This window comes from Emericellopsis atlantica, assembly GCF_019669845.1.
Source record: "Emericellopsis atlantica unplaced genomic scaffold F5Z01scaffold_10, whole genome shotgun sequence".
Taxonomy (NCBI): Eukaryota; Fungi; Ascomycota; class Sordariomycetes; order Hypocreales; family Bionectriaceae; genus Emericellopsis; species Emericellopsis atlantica.
The window spans coordinates 120,551-137,988 of record NW_025764712.1 but is presented as its reverse complement, the minus strand read 5'-3'; the positions used below and the strand labels follow the sequence as shown (position 1 = coordinate 137,988).

The window sequence follows — 17,438 nt, the reverse complement described above, 5'->3', positions numbered from 1 at the left end:
ACCACTGACCAGAGCAGGGAGACGAGTCGAGGTAAGGTGACTGGAAAATGAGAGACAGTCCACAGATGAGAGAGTGAGAAAACTGAGAACCAGCTCGTGGGCCACAGGCAAGAATTTGATCCAAGACACCGAGACAAGGATCCAAAGAAGGCACTGCCTGGAGATGAATGAAGTGAAATGAAAGACGAGCAACAGATCGAATTGGCACGCGCAAGTGGATTGGAAAATGGCAGCGGGAGGCTTGTGTTTTGGATGTTCATGAACCAGCCATTTCGGGCATGGATCGATGCTCGGATAGGGGGGGCCTTGCCAACGGACGACAGTGCCAAGTTCTGCGATCTCCACCGCGCTCTGGCCCCGATTCCTTGGCCCGAAACGAGATCTGGAACTCACAAGACCTCACTTTTGTTTGTCCTGTTTCACTGCGTGCGGTGGCTGCTGCGCAGACGGGTCCATGTCCTGGTCAGGCGTGGCCGGGTCCCCGCTGTCCAGGGCATGTTTGTTGCTGGCTGGCTACGTGGCCATGCTGCCAGCCTCTCTGGAAAATTCTCGCGGACGCATAGGAAGACCAGCGTGTGCTAATTGTGCATGCCAGCTACGTAGTACGATGCTGGTAGGATTCACTGCCTCGATTCACTACGACGATAGATCGAGCTGGGCGACTGCGAATCTGCTTGGAAGCGACTGGAGCCCCTGTCGGTCTGTCGGCAGACAGCGATCCCTGGCAGCCGCCAACCCGGAGCACAGAAACAGAGGAGGATGTTTTCATGGACGCTGCATGACATGGCTGGCTCTCCATTAACAAACGTCGACGCAACAAATCTCTGCGGTCATCGAAGAGACAGCTGCTGTGGTGCCCGAGTCTCTCAATGTGAAACACCCGTTCAATGCGCGTCGTCCAATCACGGCCTCCGCCCTGGCATGCGCGGCTCTGCGCCATCTCTTCGGGCATACTTGTAACTGGCAGTAACCGCCAGCCACCACGCACTCGGCCTAGCCAGGGCCGTGGCTCTTGGCCTCGGATGCGCAGCGAGAACTTGAGAATTCTGCACTCAGGGTCTGCGCTCTAATTACAGTAATTACGTAGTCAAGAGACGCTCGAGCTTGCAGTACGTATGCTGTCATTGCGTACGAAGTTAATATAATGACCCTTGGTCAACGAACCAACACATGTATATGTATGAAACAGCCCGTGAGATGAGCGTGGCCCGCTCACGCTTTAAAGTTCTCCGCATTACGAGTGTACCATGCTCTCTCTGAACCCGGGGACTGTCAATGTCATGTAACTCATGTTTGTACATTATTAAACAACGGCATGGGAGCCTTGTCCAGCCAAGTTTCCGGGATGAGGGCCGCTATCTGAGTCCTGAATCCTGACAAAGGCTGACGAACGATCGCCATGGTTTGATATTGAGGGGAAGCGTCATAACACGTCCCGGTTTTCAAGAAGCGCTGCGAGTCCATTCGCCTATGCCGTCCTCCCAAACCCAGCCTGGTGGTGGTGTCCACGTCCCAGCTGCGGGAGCGCCAGCAGCCCCTGGCGCGTTATTTGAAGCATGTAAAACGAAACCAAAGTCTCTTTCGGCCTCATCAAGCCCCTGAAGAAACCATACCGGCAATTGCTGCCGATTCAATCCTCTGGAGAACTGTACAAGGTCAACGTGGGCATACGAGGCATCTTTCCCGCGCGCCAACACCCGGCCCATGGCCCGCATCAAACGCAGCGCAAGATACAAATACTCGTCCTGCGTTTCTGATGTAGTGGTTAGGATGTGCGACACTATCTTTTGTGCATCAAACGCACAATGTTCGGAGTCGATGCAGGCAATGAGTTCGGTGAAAGCAAAAAGAAAGGCTCCTGGGCCTCTTTGTCTCAGCGACTGCTCGCAGGAACGACCGGCACACCATCTCAGGGCATAACAGAGCCGTTTGAAGGGGCCGCTTTGCGCGGCAGAGCTCTCGCTTCTTCTTCTATTAGCCATGATGGCTGCTGTACCCAAGCCTGCCGCGATGCGTACCAGTGTCTGGTAACGGCACCCGCCTCTCTCGGCGTGCAACCGTGAGCTGTTGCCATGCATGGCCAAGTTGGCGCTGAGAGCCAGCAATTCAGCCGCCGCCGCGGCACATGGCCCATCTCTGACAGCCTTGACGGCATATGTGAAGACTTCGGTAAAGGGGCCTGTGTGGATCCACGACGGGGGGAGCCGTTTCTCTTTGAGTAGGTTTGAAACATGATCAAATACGAGTCCGCACCGACGACCGCTCCGCTCATTTAGGACAGACAGCAAGGCATGGGTTGGTAATGACCGTGAGCTCTCAGCCAGGTAACTCGTAGCCTTCCGTGGCCGTGGTAGTGGCCATGCCACTGCGCTGGTGATGCGCACAGCTTCGCGATCGCAACCCATGCTCAAGCACAAGTCCACGAGGAGACTGATGAATGAAGGGTCGAAGAGTCCTTTTCCGACGCTCTTCGCTAAAATGAGCACGCCATGAGCGCGGATGGCGCGTAACATGAGAGCCCGGCTCCACGGACCATAGCCGAGTGTTTCCAATTGAGAGTAAAGAGCCAAACTGGCGCTTGGGCAAGAGGAGGGCCTCTCCATAGGTTCAGCAGCGAATCCTTGTCTCTCGTATTCTTCAATGTGCTCAGCATATTCTGGCACCCGCCGCAAGCACATGCTCAAAAGTGACTTTGAGTGAGGGTCGTTCCACGCCGCTGCTGTCGCCAGAAAGAGATCCCTGAGCCAGTCAAAGATGGTGCTGTAGATACGGTAGCGCACCTCGCCGATGCGGGCACGGAAAGATTGAAGCGATTCATCGAGAGGACATGATGGCTCGTCGTCGTCGAGAGGCTCGGGACGTTGGTTCTGCGTGGTGTAGGTTTCCGATGGATGAGCAATGATTCTGCGGTTCTTTGCGCAGATGGGCGTGATGACAGCCAGTTGGTTGGCGGAAGGGGACTGCTGACTTCTTCTAAGCTCTCCATAGACACGCGACTTGCGTGGAGGCGTCGCCGCTGTGCGATGGGTGCTCTGTTTCCTCTTCCGGATGTGATCAGAGCTGTAGGTTTGGTAGACTCGTTTCCTCTTGGCATTGGGCAGTATCGAGCCAGTCTTGTTGGCGTTCGGATTCGTGGGGGCATGTGAGCCAGCGTTGGACGTACAATGCTGTGTCTCGCCAGCCAGTCTGCGCAGAGCTGCGAGCTGCGACTCAAGCTGGGCTAGTAGGGCCACACAGCGTTCAGCAGTCCAGATTCCATCTCTTATGTCGTCTGCGAGAGTATATCTGGTCGTTAGCAGCGTGGGAGTGGTAGAGGTCGGGCCTTGGGAAGCTGCGTCTCGACGCGTACCGCAGTCGCGTGAGGCAGGTGCGGCGAGCATGTCTTTCCCATATTATGAAAGGTATCGACACATGTGCTAGAACTGAATGAAAAGCAATATAGGTGAGCAATTGTGGAAATTGCGGTGTTGGTATTAGTTAGAGCATGAACAGTGGATGGACCAAGAAATGTAACTCGGTCTACAAATGTCGTTGTTTTGTTGACGCGACGGGCTGGACACCCCAGCAATTGGCACTCTGCGGTATCGGGATCTTCGCTTACGGTTCGGCGGATGACGGGCTATTGCCGGGGTCCAGTTGCTGCCACCTGCCTCAGCCTGCCCGCGCCTGCCCGCCCGCCTGTCGGGTCCAAAAAATTTCCAAAATTCGGTGACGACCTCTCGAGCTGAACCCCGAACTAACAAACAACCCCGAATCCTTTCTAATATACACCACGTCGATTGCGGTCTTGTTGGCTCAAGAACCGTTCTCGGCTTCTATCCGTATCATTGTAATTCCCCCATTGAGCTTCCGGTACTTCGGCTTCCACCATGGCGACCAAAGCCGAGGAGCCTACCTCTGCCCCAGGTACGTACCTCCTTGCAGCTCCTTAGCGACCAGCGGCTGGCCTTCCTTTCCACGTGTTACATTGGGATATGCAATTGTGCTGACATGAGTCTCTCGTCCTAGCCAACAAGAACACGGAGGCTGGTGAGCATGAGGCGGTCCCTGAGGAGACCGACCCTGTCGCCGACGGTAATGCCCGCTTACAGCAGACCACACGACCAACTTGCTGATGGACCAATAGCACTCGTGACCCTCACAATCGTCCTACCAGACCCCGACGCCGAGAAGATCCAAATACCGGTATGCGGCGTCTGTGCATTCATCTTGGAGAAGTGCTGATTTGTCGTTTTTCTAGGTCTCGACGCAAGAGCAGGTCCACGAGATTCGACAGTCCATCATTGACCTTCCCTCAGCCCTCCGGTACACCTGCTTCCACCTCGAGCACAATGGCCAGAAGATCAACGACTTTGTCCCTCTTTCCGAGATCCCCGACCTTGGTACCGAGCCCGAGTTCCGTGTTGTGCAGGACCCATACACCGAAAAGGAGGCGCGGATTCACCTGGTTAGAATCAGAGAATTGATCGGCGCCGCTGGTGATCGGACAGACACCACACAGGGTGTCTTGTCTGGAGCCTCTCTTTTCGAGACCGTCACACACGATGCGCAGCAACAGGCGAACGCCGAGCAGGCGCAGAGTCCAGTCAAGGACTATGACTTTGCGGCAGCCCCGTCCCTGACGTCGCTGGTTCCCATGTTCACAGGCACCCCGCCAAAGACTGTCAAGACCATATCGCTGTCGCCTTGGAACCCTCCACCTCCTCACCTGCGCCAACGTGGTCACCTTCTCTACCTCCTCGTCGGCACAAACGAAGGCGAACAGTACCAGATTACTGCTCACGTGTCCGGCTTCTTCGTCAACAAGTCATCCAACGCCAAGTTCGATCCTTTCCCCAAGCCCGCACCCAAGGCGGCCGCCGCTCACTCACTCCTGGATTTGCTGCCCCAGATCTCCGCATCGTTTGCCGAGACCTTTGCTCAGCTGCAGGAGCATAGCAACTCGCGCGACCCCTTGGCCACTTTCCAGATCAGCAATGCCATTCCCGCCTCGCCATGGGCTGTCCCTGCGCCCACCTCGTCGCTCTGCACACACGTGCCTGATGCAACCCGGCCCCAGGAGCCATACCTCCTGTCCGGCGTCGACAACCAGGACACTCTGCGTGACTGGAACGAGGAGTTCACGTCCGCAAAGGAGCTGCCCAAGGAGTCTGTGCAGGACCGTGTCTTCCGTGAGCGTCTCATCAACAAGCTGTTCGCAGACTACAACGACGCCGCTGTGCGTGGCGCTGTCATGATTGCGCGTGACGAAATTCCTCCCCTGAACCCGACCGAGTGCCGCGACGCCCAGATCTTTGTCTACAACAACATTTTCTTCTCGTTCGGTGCGGACGGTGTCGGCACCTTCACCTCAGAGGGCGGTGACGATGCTGCCCGCGTCGCCACAGGCAAGGACATTGCCGGTGTACAGCTGGTGAACCAATTGGACATTGACGGCCTGTACACCCCTGCCACTGTCTTGGTGGACTACCTTGGCAAGCGCATCGTGGCTCAAAGTATCGTCCCTGGTATCTTCAGGCAGCCCGAGCCTGGCGAGAGCCAGATCGACTACGGCGCTCTGGACGGCAAGGACGCCGTCGCCGCAGATGAGCGGTTCACCGAGGTTTTCGCCACCTTGTCCAAGTCCCTGAGGGTCAAGAAGCATCCTGTGTGGGACAAGGAGGGCAAGCGTTTTGACCTCGAAGGCAGCGTGGAGACCAAGGGCTTGATGGGAACTGATGGCCGTAAATACGCTCTGGATCTTTACCGAATCACGCCACTCGACATCAACTGGCTGGAAGAGGATGACGACGAAGATGATGAGTCGACGACATATCCTCATCGTATGACGGTTCTGCGACCCGAGCTGATTGACATTTATGCGCGCTTCAAGATGAGGCAGTTTGTCAACGAGGAATTGGCCCGCAATGGCGTTAGCAACGACAACAAGGCCAAGGTCGAAGACGCGGCCGAGGAAGGTGAAGAATCTGCGGAAGCAAAGGCTGCTAAGCAGAAGGAAGACGAAGAGGCCAAGGCAAAGACCCAGGAGGCCGTCTCCAAGTTCAAGTTCGCCCTGAACCCGGATGCGTTCAGCGGACAGCAGCCCAAGACGGACGAAGAGAAGGCTGAGTGGGCCGAGGATGAGAAGAACGTCCGCGCCGTCGGCCAGTACCTTCGCGACAACATCATTCCTGAGCTCCTGAAGGAGCTGACGGAATCTGACATTAGCTTCCCCATGGATGGACAGTCCCTGAGCCGCCTCTTGCACAAGCGTGGTATCAACGTCCGGTATTTGGGCACCATTGCCTGGCTGTGCACTGATGACCGCTTGGCGTGCCTGCGTGAGCTGTGCATCCAAGATATGATCACTCGCTCCTTCAAGCATGTTGCTGCCAAGTATCTCAGGGCGCTCCCTGTCTTCGCCACCACAGCCTGTGTCGCTCATCTGCTCAACTGCTTGCTTGGCCACCAGCTGAACAACAAGCCTGCTGCGGTAGTCGACGAGTCACTCAAGGGTCTGTACCCCGATGCCGACTGGTCTTTCGAAAAGGTCACCCCTGAGAGTCTCCGCGAGGAGATTGAGGCGCAGGCGCTGAAGCGCTTCCGTCACGAGCTCGAGGGCAAGTGGTACAACTTCACCCGCCCGAACCAGCAACTCCGTGAAGTCTGCTTGCGCTTGGGCATCCAGCTCGAAGCCCGTGACTACTCCTACACCGCTGCCCAGAGTACTGAAGAGCCACAAGCTGAGAACAAGCCCGAGACGACGAAGACGAGCGGTCAGGCCAACGGCCAGGCTGACGGCAAGAAGAAGAAGAAGAGCAAGGCCCGCGAGGCCTCCCCCGCCAAGCCTGCTGCCTCTGCCGCCCGCACCACCACCTTTATCCCCGACGACATTGTCGACATTGTGCCGGTTGTCAAGCACTCGTGCCCTCGCAGCGCCCTCGCGGAGGAAGCTCTCGAAGCAGGCCGCCTGTCGCTGATGCAGGGCCAGAAGAAGCTGGGCCAGGAGCTCCTCCTAGAGTCACTGTCCCTGCACGAGCAGATCTACGGCATCCTCCACCCCGAGGTCGCTCGCGTGTACAACACTCTGTCGATGCTCTACTACAACCTGGACGACAAGGAGGCCGCCGTCGAGCTCGCCCGCAAGGCAATTGTTGTCGCGGAGAGGACAGTCGGCGTCGACTCGGCCGAGACGCTCCTCAACTATCTCAACCTGAGCCTGTTCCTCCACCAGACGGGCGACAGCAAGAATGCCCTGGTCTACACCAAGCACGCGCTCAAGCTGTGGAAGATCATCTACGGCCCGGATCACCCGGACTCCATCACCACGCTCAACAACGCCGCCGTCATGCTTCAGCACGTCAAGGGCTACCACGAGTCCCGTCTCTGGTTCGAGGAGTCCCTGCGTGTCTGCGAGTCCGTCTTTGGCAAGCAGTCCGTCAACTCGGCCACGCTGCTCTTCCAGCTGGCGCAGGCTCTCGCGTTGGACCACGACTCCAAGGCCGCTGTTAATCGCATGCGCGAGTCGTACAACGTCTTCCACGCCGAGCTCGGCCCCGAGGACAAGAACACAAAGGAGGCCGAGACCTGGCTGGAGCAGCTGACCCAGAATGCCGTCTCCATCGCTAAGCACGCAAAGGACGCCCAGGCCAAGCGCATCCGCTCAGGCATCCGCTTCCCGACGTCCGCCTCCTCCGGTGTCGTGGAGCCCGCCGCCGTGCGCACGGCGTCGCAGGTGGATTCCCGCAGCGTCGACGAGCTCATCAAGTTCATCGAGGGCGGCGACCAGCAGTCCAAGCCATCCAAGAAGCGACCTGCTCAGGGCAATCCTAAGAGGCGTGGCCGTGCTGCCAACTAATTGGGATGCGCACCCAACGACGTTGGTCCTGTATTAATACACACAAGTACTGTATAAAGGCGAACTGCAAGGGTCGCATCCATACAAACACATATATACACCCTGTATGTATGTGCGTATATAGAGCTATGCTGGGAACATGAAGCGGTCATGGGGGCACGTGGGAAAAAAAAAGTCGGACTCCGTCACAGGTAGGGAGGGGGTTGGGCATTTGCATAGCATACGGGTGTCGCGTTGGAACATTTGGTTAATATCTTCACTCAATACAAACAACAAGCAAAAGGAACTTTCCGTCCTTGGACCTCGTTCAAATCTCAATGGTCCCTCAGGATGACTATTCTTCCCGCCAAGGGGCTGCGCTGACAATGGCATCATGGCTGTACCAAACGAATAAATAACAAACAAATCCTCCTGTGTTCCACAATGCTCATTGTTTGCCATGCTCCAACATCAAACATGTCCATAAGACTATCCCAACATCGGCACCCATGAATCTGACACAGACTGTAATACAAAGCCTTGAACGTTACGGGCCGTGGGCTGGTCTAGCCTTGAGGGACAGCAGCTTCTACCTTTCGCTGACACCAGCCAAACCATTCCTTGGTTCTGCATGGTACGTATTGATGCTTTGAAACCCCCTGCGCCTGTTAGCTCTGCAATAGTGCCAGGGTCAACGATGATACTCACTTGGCGAGGTCAAACTCCTCTTCCTCTTGACTTGCAGTGTCCTCCCCAGCCCCCTGAGCCTCTTCTTCCGCAGCAGGCTCTGTCTTGGCACGCTCTTCATCAGCGGCGCGTGCAGGACTGCTGGGCAACGCTCTGTGCCCACGGATGGGGCTGCTGTCCTGTGGAGGCGGGAGAGTAGGGGCGCCTTTGGTAGGGCTCCCTGTGGGCTCAACATCCGCCGCCGGTCGAAGTGGCGTGCTGTTATAGTCCGCATACCTCCAGAACGGTGCGGGTGAGCTTGTCGGCATATGCTGACTGGGCCGTTGGGCAGTGCTAGGGGGCGCCAGCCGCGGGTGCACCCGCGGAGGCGCTGGCGTGACGAACGAACCCCCGGCATCATCTTGGTAGTACGAGGACGTTAGGGTTGGTGATTGGGGGTTGACGGAAAAGGACGGGTCGTCCGAGGCAATCTTCTTTGACCGGGGCAGAGGACTACCGTCCGCGGTCAGGGTTGCGTTGGCCCGTCGAGGTTGCTGTGAAGTCGCGTCAGGTGTCTGCGACATTGGTAGCGAGGACTTGGGTTGTGGCGAACCGAGCATTGAACTCTGTCTGTTCCTGATGGGAGTAGCATTGCTCGCCATTTCCCGCGGGCCCGAGGCCAAGTAGGTGAGGTTACCTGGTGAGGAGGGCGCAGACGAACCACGATGCCCACCGCGACCGATGCGCCAGGCCGTCCGGACGAGGTTCTCCTTGGACTCTGGGACAATTTGCCACTTGGCACCCTTTCCAGGCTCGTACGTTGATCTTGCGACCTTCTCAAAATGCTTATTCAAAGACAGATTGTGCCTGATAGAGTTCTGTGGACTATTAGCTTTGCTGCATCCGACAGTGCGTGGTGTGAACATACCTGCCAACCCGAAGGAGGCTGGTTACGGTAGTACGCGTACTGATTGACAATGTAGGTGTAAATACCGTTTAATGTCAACTTTGACTCGGGCACCGATGTGATTGCCTGGGTAATCATCTGTGCGTAGCTGTACTGTGGTTTGATGTGCTTGTTTTCCTCTTTGCTTAGATCGGCGCCATTGGCGCCCACAATGACCGCCCCAGGCGTACTCAGAAGCGGCGACCTCGTTGTAGCCAGTGCCGTACGACTCGGTAAGGACGAAGGTGGTGTACCAATGTTCCCGTGTGGCCCGCTGGACGGGTTGTAAGTAGCAGGTCGGCGGGGTGTCCTGAAGAAACCCGGGCCAGGATCCAGACCAGCCCTGTCCAGAATAGTAGGGTGAATATGGAGCGGACTGATCTCTGAAGGGAGAACAAACAGCATCTCCACGCCGCCAATCTCCATGGCTTCGCCGCTTGAGAGAGCATGCGTCTCGTTGGGCTTCAGCTGCTTCGTGTCGACCTTGACACCATTCCGGCCCTTCACAGTAATGACCCATTTCTCGTTGTGCGCATCGAAAGATATGACAGCGTGCTCTCGTGAGACAGTCTTGCTTGGTCCCAGGTCGATGTGAACCTGATCGTCGTCGTACCCGTCCTCGTCTGTGTCCCCATTCGTCTTGGGGGCTGCCTTGCTTGGGGTCGTCGCTTCATGGCTTGCGCCCTCGGGCTCGCGACCAATGTTGACAGAAAGCTTCGTGATATAATACGTCCAGTCATGTGCAGCAATCTTGGCGTATGCCTTGACTCCATCACCATTGGCTTCGTGGATAGAGTTGGCGTGGTCTTTGCTGGCTTGCACGGGCTGTGTCTTTAAAAATCCAATCACTTTAGTCAGGGTCGCATCGTCATCAACTTTCGGGACGGATGCGGAAGTCTGTTCGGTCTCGGTGTCGGGATCGTGCGCAGTGTCAGTCTCGGGGCGCTCATCGTCAGACTCCTGCATTCATGGTCAGATTGCATTTCCAGGTAGGGGCCAAGGGTATTGCGCGCACCTTGCGTCGCCTCTTGGCTGGTCGAGTTGGGGTTACTTGTTCCTCAGCAGGATCGGAAGAGGGAGGGTCCCGTTGCACGTCACGACGCTTGCGCAGCGACGACCGCTTAGGAGTCGGCATGGTAGTCGCTTGCGTCGGAATTGAGGTTGAACAGGGTCGCGGAGATGGCAAAGATGTTGTCGCAATGTCGATGTTGCGGGTTTATTTGTGGTTGCCACCGTGGTAGGAATGCTGGCGCGCGGGTGGGTTGGCGCAGCGAAAAGAACTGATGCTCGAGAATATTGCGGCTGGGGGTAAACAATCTCGAAGTTGTCCGAGTCGAGCCGAGTTTGGAGAATAAGTGGGAGAGCAGAGTTAACAATAATGTATACGCCTTGGTAGCCCGTGATTAGAGAGCAAGCGCAGCAAGTCGGATTTATTGTTGACAGACTGGTGAAGGGATAGCGAAATTGTTGGTGAAGCCAAAGTTCACATTTAAAGTCTGCGTAGTCGCAGGCCAGGCGCGTCCCGACCTTCGCGTTGAGTGCAGCTCCTGCCACCAACAAGGTCACTGTCGCAGTGTCGCCGCACCGCTGCAGCCAGTGGCAGTCCAGGGCTCCCAATGGAGGGGCCTTGTCAGGGTTTGCGCTTGTCCGGAAAAAGTTAGTGAGGTGGTGTAAAGTTTGAAACGGGCATTCATTGACACCCATCTCGTGACACCACTCCGTGACCAGGCGATGCCTTTTTGGTGAGTCAGCTTTAAATCCAAGGCACTGCTATTGAATGTATCTGTAAGAGATGCCCTCCGTCAGTCTAGTTTAGAATACATATGTTACAGGACGGCCATTCTGTACCCCAAGTATTAAACTGCTTGCTAAGACTACCGGTTCTCCTACAGAAGCAAATTTCGCACCAGCCCCGCCTAGCTGAAGCTTAGTGGCCTGTGGCTTGTGGCTTGTCGTGCAGCGACGTACCTCGCTTCCCCGGTCGCGGTCATTGAAACATCTTGCATTTTAGTAGCGCCTATCCGTACTCTCTTCATTGATGATCTGCTGGCGCAGGTCTGATTTTCTTTAGCCCACACCGTCCGAATATCCTCAGCACGACCGATCAGGTCCGTCTGCGCCCCCGACAGAAGCGGTGGACTTGATCGACGCGACGCAGCACTCATGCGTTGACGTGGAACATTTTCCACAACCCAGCGCGGTTCTTGAGCACGGTTGATACGATACCCTTCGTCGCTACGTTGCCCACACCTACAGGCCACATCGTCTCTTCCAAGAGCAGCACCCTGGGAAGATGAGTGCTCCAGCGCGCATGCTTGGCGTCACGCCGCCGATCAAGTCTGACCTTCCGACGAGGGAAGAGCTCGATCGCACGGCGGCGTTGCTCGAGGAGCTCAAGCGTCAAAAGACATTCGAAAGCCCAGCCGAAACAAACAAGAGGTAAGCCTGCCATCCACGCGCGCATCAGTGTCGACATTGCTAACCATTCGTCTGCTATACAGGGAACAAGTTTTGAGCAGTCTCGAGAGCATATGCAACGAATTCGTCAAGCGAGTCGCGCGAGAGAAGGATCCCGAAAACGAACTCCTTATCCGCAATGCCATCGGTCGAGTCTTCACGTACGGCAGTTACCGCCTCAAGGTGTACGGTCCTGGTTCCGACATTGACACACTCGTCGTGGCGCCGAGATATGTGAATCGCGAGGACTACTTTAAGCACTTCCCAAGTTTGCTCCTAGAGATGGCCCCCGAGGGAGCCATCACAGGTCTGACGCCGGTGGAGGGTGCATTTGTGCCAATCATCAAGTTCGAGTATTCTGGCATCAGTATCGACTTGATCTTCTCGAGGATCATGCAGAAACAACTATCACCCGATCTCAACCTGAAGGACTCGTCGATTCTTCGGGGTCTGGACGAGCAGGAACTGCGCTCCGTCAACGGCACGCGCGTCACAGATGAGATCCTCGACCTGGTCCCTGAGCTGAGTACGTTCCGTACTGCCCTGCGAGCAATCAAACTCTGGGCTCAGCGTAGAGCAGTGTACGCAAATATCATGGGTTTCCCGGGAGGTGTTGCGTGGGCTATGCTTGTCGCGCGTATCTGCCAACTCTATCCCAGAGCGACTGCTGCTGTAGTTGTGAACAGATTCTTTGTCGTTGTGAGCAGATGGCCATGGCCGAAACCGTGTCTTTTGAAGGACATCGAGGACGGCCCTCTTCCTGTGCGGATTTGGAATCCAGAGGTATGACCGCCTTTGACCATTCTCTCTCGTTCTAGTACTGACAGCTGCCTAGAAAAACTTTGGCGACAGGAAACACTTGATGCCAATTATCACCCCGGCGTACCCTTCCATGTGTGCCACTTTCAACGTCACACACTCATCAAAGGCCGTCATCCAACGTGAGCTTGAACGCGGGTTTGAGCTCACTGAGAAGATCATGACGAAGAAAGAGGATTGGAAAACACTCTTTGACAAGCATACCTTCTTCACACAAGGCTACAAACACTACATTTGCGTCATAGCCACTAGCAAGAACAAGGAAGCGCACAAGCTATGGTCAGGATTGGTAGAATCCAAGGTTCGTATGCTCGTGCAGAAGTTAGAGGTCCACCGGTACATCCAACTGGCCCACGCCTTTGTCAAGGGCTATGAGCGTCGCCACAAGTGCCGTTCATACGAGGAGATTGAGCAAGTGCAAGACAATTGCCTGGACTACGTCGCAGGTCCCGATGAGCCGGAGAACCCTCCCGAAGAACCTGCCCAGCAGGCCGTTGGCGAGGATGGGGCGCCCACAAAGGACAGTGCCTCGGTCACGAACGGAGAAGCCGCTGCTATAAAGGCGGATGCCCAACTCAACGGGGCGGTCAAGAAGGAGGAGAACAATGATCATGGGACAAACGACGATGCGCCCGCCCAGACAGCAACGGCTGAACCGGAAATGGCAAACGGGCAAGAGACTGAAACTGCCACTCCAACACCCGCCGTCAAAGTCGAACCTCGACCCGACCGACCTCTGGACGTGTACACCATGACGCACTACATCGGACTCGAGCTTGCAAAAGGTGAGCAACAACTGAACAGAAGCTCAGCCGTCGCATGAATTCATGGGTCCTTGGTTTCTCGAACCTTGCCGTACTCCGGTAAACTTCGATGCGTTTTGCTAACATTGTCTCAGATGCCAAGCAACTGGATCTCGCATACGAAACTAACGAGTTCCGTCGCCTGTGTGAGAGTTGGCCGAAATACACCGAGGACCTGCAAGACCTGTCGACGGTCTCGGTCAAGCATTGCCGGAAGTGAGTTCATGTTGCCCGCCTCACCGAGTATGTACAGTTGCAGCTTGCTCACATATTCCACAGCTTTGACCTCCCCGACGACGTTTTTGAGCCAGGCGAGAAGAAGCCTGCCAAGAAGGGCAAGAAAGCCGGGGCTGCTAAAAGCGCCCCTGGTGGCGTCAAACGCGAGGCCACGGAGGTGAGTAGCTCTCCAAGAATGGAGGAGACATTGCTGACAGGGGCCAGGAGCACTCTCAACCGCCTCCCGCCAAAAGGCAACAGTCCTCGCTCACGGCAGCGGGCTGAAGGGCCAACAAACCATGGAGGTCTCTCTCCAGATTTGGTTACAAACTTGCGCATCTCTTTACTTGGCTATTGAACTTCAAGCAGCTTACTCGTGTACCGCAGCCGGGCGAGGATCTTTACCCCCTCGCGACGTTGACTGACATGTAGCACGCAACTTTATCATCAAAGGCGAACAATATCTTTGCACACAAAAAAAAAGTGGACAACCCAAACCGACGACATGCGCCTGAAGGGCAGGGCTAGTCAGTCGCACGACAGTCTACAGGTAGACGCCCCCGAACCACCGTGGAGGCAAGTGCTTCGCGCTGGGCACAGCGCACAGCGCACAGAAGCAGATAATGGTAATAAATCATGGCCTCCTGAGCGCCCCCCGAGCCTTTTGAGGCCAGCTCTTGTATTTAGATATCTCTTTTGGTAGATCAATACAAGGATGTTGGGGCCGCGGAGCCCTGCTGATCTCGATCATGACTCTTATGCGTCGTCATCGTCCTCGTCACTCCCGCTTGACCAGTCGTCTTGATAGGCGTCTGCAATCTCAGAAAGACCGTTGGCGACCGTCTCACGCTCGTCTAGCGGTATAGACCAGGCGGACAGCGACTTCAAGGTCTTGATGGGGGGGCCGATTGAAGTCTCTGTGGAAAGGACAGTCTGTACGTCCACCGCAGTCTCTTTACCTGCTCCTGGCCATATTCCAGGGAAGCTATCAAGCATGGGAAACTTCAGTGGCGTATCGAACCTTTGTGCAGTCAGTAAGCATCTCTTAACCAGAGTCCATGGCGCAAGTCAAGCATACCTTCGGTAGACGGGATCTCCAACCAGTCTGCGAGCACGAGGATCCTCGTCTTCGCCCTTGACCACGTCCTCGTCTGGTGCTGCCCCCCTGTGCGTACTCAATTGTCCAAAGACGCGGCTTCTACCGGTTTTCTGCGTCGACGACATCCCCTTGCACAGCTGTCCCACGCCAAACATGTCCATGTCAGAGTCACTCTTCTCCAAGTCTGCCACCGACGAAGCGACCCGCATACGCAGCTTGGCCATGTTCTGATTGCCGCCCGCGTTCAGCGTTTCGACAATGTCCCACAGTGAGTTCTGTGCGGCGTCGTTTCTCCCCGTCAGGCGTGACTCCATGGTGGCCGTCTCGATGGCCGTCGCGAACGCGGCACCCGTACTCCAGGGAGACCGTGGATCAATGTGCACGCCCTGCGGCAGACCACTCTCGGGGATGGACAGCGGCACGACCATGGAGGCGGACGCGCAGGTACTGGCCAACGTCTGCGCGACATTGCTCATGCGCAGCTGGCGCTTCTCCCTGGGCGTGTCCAGCATGGGACTCTGCAGGCCCCAGAGCCATATACACGTCTTTGGATACTCGTCGCGCAGCGCCTCGAGGTACTTTGTGGAGAAGCCACCCCAGGCATCGTCCAGCGTGGCGAGCGCCTGGATACCTTGCATGCGATCGCACTCTTCTACAAAGGGACGCATGTCCCGGTCCACAATGTCGTGCTCCTTGTCCAGCGAGTCGAACAGCTCGGTGCCAGCCGCGTAGCGCTCAAAGGGCCTGATCGAGGAGTTGAGCTCATAGTCGTAGAGCTGGACCAGGGACTTTGGGTGGTAGTAGATGCGCGAGAAGTCGGACCAGTAGCGGACCTTATTCTGTGTTAGCTGTGACGTGTCGGCTCCCGCGTCGAGGTTCTTCTGGTATTCTGATTGCTCGATGGGTTGCTGCTTCTGGACGACGGACTGCCCTGACCTGCGTTACGCTCGTCAGTGTCAAGCTCGAGTGTGCTGTGCCGCGGTCGGTGCGTACCACAAGGATGACGCTGCATGGTCTGATGCCGACCCGGCCTCGTACAGGGCGTTGATCTTCCTTAGGGAGCCGAAGCCTCCTTTCAAATCGTAGATGACTGTCCGCGGAAGAAAAGTTTCGCTGCCATCTGCCCCAACGCCCGGGCGCCAGTGCACGTTGTGGTCTATGGGCGACTCATCTTGCCCTGAATATGTGAAATACGATTCCTGGTACAATGGTCAGGTCATGCGTGCATTTTGCCAGTGAGGGCTCGTACCTGGGCGTTCCAGAAGTGTGTGGCAGCGTAGTTGCTGAGGTTACCCAGCTGGAGGGTGATAATTTCCTTCATGGTTGATTTACTGCACAGGAAGCCCCCCGCGATGGGACAGAGCTACTATCGTAAAATATTGTCTTTGCAACAGAGACGTTTGCTTGATGAAGGAGTCTTGAGATAGGGTCAGTTTGCCCATGCAGTCTGTGTGAGGCGAGTTTGTGAGCTGCTGCAGGGTAGGGTGGATGCAAATTGTCAGATGTGCGAATGTCATTCGAACCCTGGTCAACGTCAACCGCCACATCCACTTTCGTTAGCATCGTCATGGCATGAGAGAGTCGCGTGAGTTATAAGAAACATCTATTCATTTCAATGGTATGGTAGCTACTATCCGGGCAGGCCAAGTATTTTGGAATGGCTTCAGAGTCGTGATCAGCAGTTTCGCCAACCTAATTCATGCGTGTAGTTGCAGAGAGGGACCCTTGTATACTTCCACATCCGTGAGTGAGCTCATCCCCACTTCTCCCTGACATTCGACAGTCGTCACCAACATCATTGTTCAGGGATAGTTCGTTCCATCAGCAAACTGCCTGGAAATATCAAACATGTCCGGACCCTCGCAGTCAGCGCCCCAGGGCGGCGGCGAGCTTCACTCCTTGAGGTGGCTGCCACCCAAGGACGTCAAGCCCGCTCCACAAGTGAACGACTACGCCCCATCTTCATCGAAACTGAGCCTCCCCACCGGCAAGTTGACGATTGTGGTCTTTCTCCGTCATTGTGGCTGTCCTTGTGAGTTTCTCTTGTCATTGCAATCGTGAACCAGTCACACGAGTTGACGTACTACGCTCCAGTCGCCGAGAAGACATTCAAAGCGCTGACGGCACTCTCGGATGCCCACAAGGACATTCAGTGCATCGCTGTATCCCACTCCTCGGAGGAGGCTACCGAGCGCTGGGTGCCCCAGGTGGGCGGCACGTGGAATGTAGAGGTGGTCGTGGATGAGGACCGCGATCTCTACGCCCAGTGGGGGCTGGGCCCGAGCAGTGCGTGGGCGACCATGGGCCCTTCTGTGCTCTGGTCTGTGTACAAGCTCGGCACGGGCGAGGGGATCTGGAACCGACCTACGGAGAGCGGCAGCCGCTGGCAGACGGGCGGTGCCTTTGCGATCAACCGGTTTGGCAAAGTGGTATACGCGCACGTCGACAAGTCGGCGGACGACATGCCGAACCTCGACGAGGTGCTGGAAGCGTTGACAAAGAATTAGCATATCCCTGTAACTTAGATTGTATGTACGCTATTATTTGATACCCAGATTGCGCCGGACAAATTAGTTGCCCTTGTGGAATAATGAGGAAGAAGAAAATTGGTATTCG

At 56.1% G+C, this 17,438-nt stretch overlaps 7 protein-coding genes across 7 annotated transcripts in view; 3 read left to right on the top strand and 4 right to left on the bottom strand.

Annotated features, from left to right (window-relative positions):
* The window catches only part of F5Z01DRAFT_685575 (ferric reductase like transmembrane component-domain-containing protein), a gene marked incomplete at its 3' end in the record, with an annotated part of 2,559 nt that extends 2,286 nt beyond the window's left edge, over positions 1-273 (bottom strand). The window contains exon 1 of the mRNA XM_046265967.1: positions 3-273. Within this exon, the coding sequence (XP_046119145.1) occupies positions 3-260 (258 nt within the window). The 5' untranslated portion in view covers positions 261-273. The remainder of the gene's footprint in view (positions 1-2) is intronic.
* Positions 274-1,442: 1,169 nt separating this feature from the next.
* Positions 1,443-3,380, bottom strand: F5Z01DRAFT_749424 (uncharacterized protein; the record flags this gene model as incomplete). The annotated part of the gene is made up of 1 exon (XM_046266998.1): positions 1,443-3,380. One exon carries the CDS (start codon positions 3,378-3,380, stop codon positions 1,443-1,445), a length of 1,938 nt encoding a protein of 645 aa, XP_046119144.1.
* Positions 3,381-3,575: 195 nt separating this feature from the next.
* F5Z01DRAFT_652465 (clustered mitochondria-domain-containing protein) lies at positions 3,576-8,124 on the top strand. Its single transcript, XM_046263283.1, has 4 exons — positions 3,576-3,906; positions 4,009-4,074; positions 4,127-4,185; positions 4,241-8,124. Exons 1-4 carry the CDS (start codon positions 3,870-3,872, stop codon positions 7,835-7,837), a joined length of 3,759 nt encoding a protein of 1,252 aa, XP_046119143.1. The 5' UTR covers positions 3,576-3,869; the 3' UTR covers positions 7,838-8,124.
* F5Z01DRAFT_652462 (fork head domain-containing protein) lies at positions 8,125-10,982 on the bottom strand. Its single transcript, XM_046263282.1, has 4 exons — positions 10,444-10,982; positions 9,411-10,388; positions 8,525-9,360; positions 8,125-8,475 (listed from the first exon to the last, which is right to left on the bottom strand). The coding sequence occupies exons 1-4, from the start codon at positions 10,561-10,563 to the stop codon at positions 8,406-8,408; spliced, it is 2,004 nt and encodes a 667-aa protein (XP_046119142.1). The 5' UTR covers positions 10,564-10,982; the 3' UTR covers positions 8,125-8,405.
* Positions 10,983-11,739: 757 nt separating this feature from the next.
* F5Z01DRAFT_620611 (Poly(A) polymerase central domain-containing protein) lies at positions 11,740-14,008 on the top strand (the record flags this gene model as incomplete). Its single annotated transcript, XM_046261148.1, has 6 exons — positions 11,740-11,867; positions 11,930-12,668; positions 12,721-13,489; positions 13,603-13,723; positions 13,787-13,901; positions 13,949-14,008. 6 exons carry the CDS (start codon positions 11,740-11,742, stop codon positions 14,006-14,008), a joined length of 1,932 nt encoding a protein of 643 aa, XP_046119141.1.
* A 471-nt stretch (positions 14,009-14,479) lies between these two features.
* Positions 14,480-16,143, bottom strand: F5Z01DRAFT_673169 (tubulin domain-containing protein; the record flags this gene model as incomplete). The annotated part of the gene is made up of 4 exons (XM_046264905.1): positions 14,480-14,744; positions 14,802-15,758; positions 15,816-16,021; positions 16,072-16,143. The coding sequence occupies 4 exons, from the start codon at positions 16,141-16,143 to the stop codon at positions 14,480-14,482; spliced, it is 1,500 nt and encodes a 499-aa protein (XP_046119140.1).
* Positions 16,144-16,499: 356 nt separating this feature from the next.
* F5Z01DRAFT_38201 (uncharacterized protein) lies at positions 16,500-17,399 on the top strand. Its single transcript, XM_046259425.1, has 3 exons — positions 16,500-16,565; positions 16,629-16,854; positions 16,917-17,399. Exons 2-3 carry the CDS (start codon positions 16,671-16,673, stop codon positions 17,327-17,329), a joined length of 597 nt encoding a protein of 198 aa, XP_046119139.1. The 5' UTR covers positions 16,500-16,565; positions 16,629-16,670; the 3' UTR covers positions 17,330-17,399.
* Positions 17,400-17,438: the final 39 nt, after the last annotated feature.

Coding starts and splice junctions, on each gene's coding strand:
- F5Z01DRAFT_652462 (XM_046263282.1), bottom strand. CDS start 10,563: ATGCCGACTCCTAAGCGGTCGTCGCTGCGCAAGCGTCGTGACGTGCAA. Junction 9,361..9,410: donor AGCCTCCTTCGGGTTGGCAG/GTATGTTCACAC, acceptor AATAGTCCACAG/AACTCTATCAGGCACAATCT. Junction 8,476..8,524: donor GAGGAGTTTGACCTCGCCAA/GTGAGTATCATC, acceptor TAACAGGCGCAG/GGGGTTTCAAAGCATCAATA.
- F5Z01DRAFT_38201 (XM_046259425.1), top strand. CDS start 16,671: ATGTCCGGACCCTCGCAGTCAGCGCCCCAGGGCGGCGGCGAGCTTCAC. Junction 16,855..16,916: donor CCGTCATTGTGGCTGTCCTT/GTGAGTTTCTCT, acceptor ACTACGCTCCAG/TCGCCGAGAAGACATTCAAA.
- F5Z01DRAFT_652465 (XM_046263283.1), top strand. CDS start 3,870: ATGGCGACCAAAGCCGAGGAGCCTACCTCTGCCCCAG. Junction 4,075..4,126: donor GACCGACCCTGTCGCCGACG/GTAATGCCCGCT, acceptor ATGGACCAATAG/CACTCGTGACCCTCACAATC. Junction 4,186..4,240: donor CCGAGAAGATCCAAATACCG/GTATGCGGCGTC, acceptor TCGTTTTTCTAG/GTCTCGACGCAAGAGCAGGT.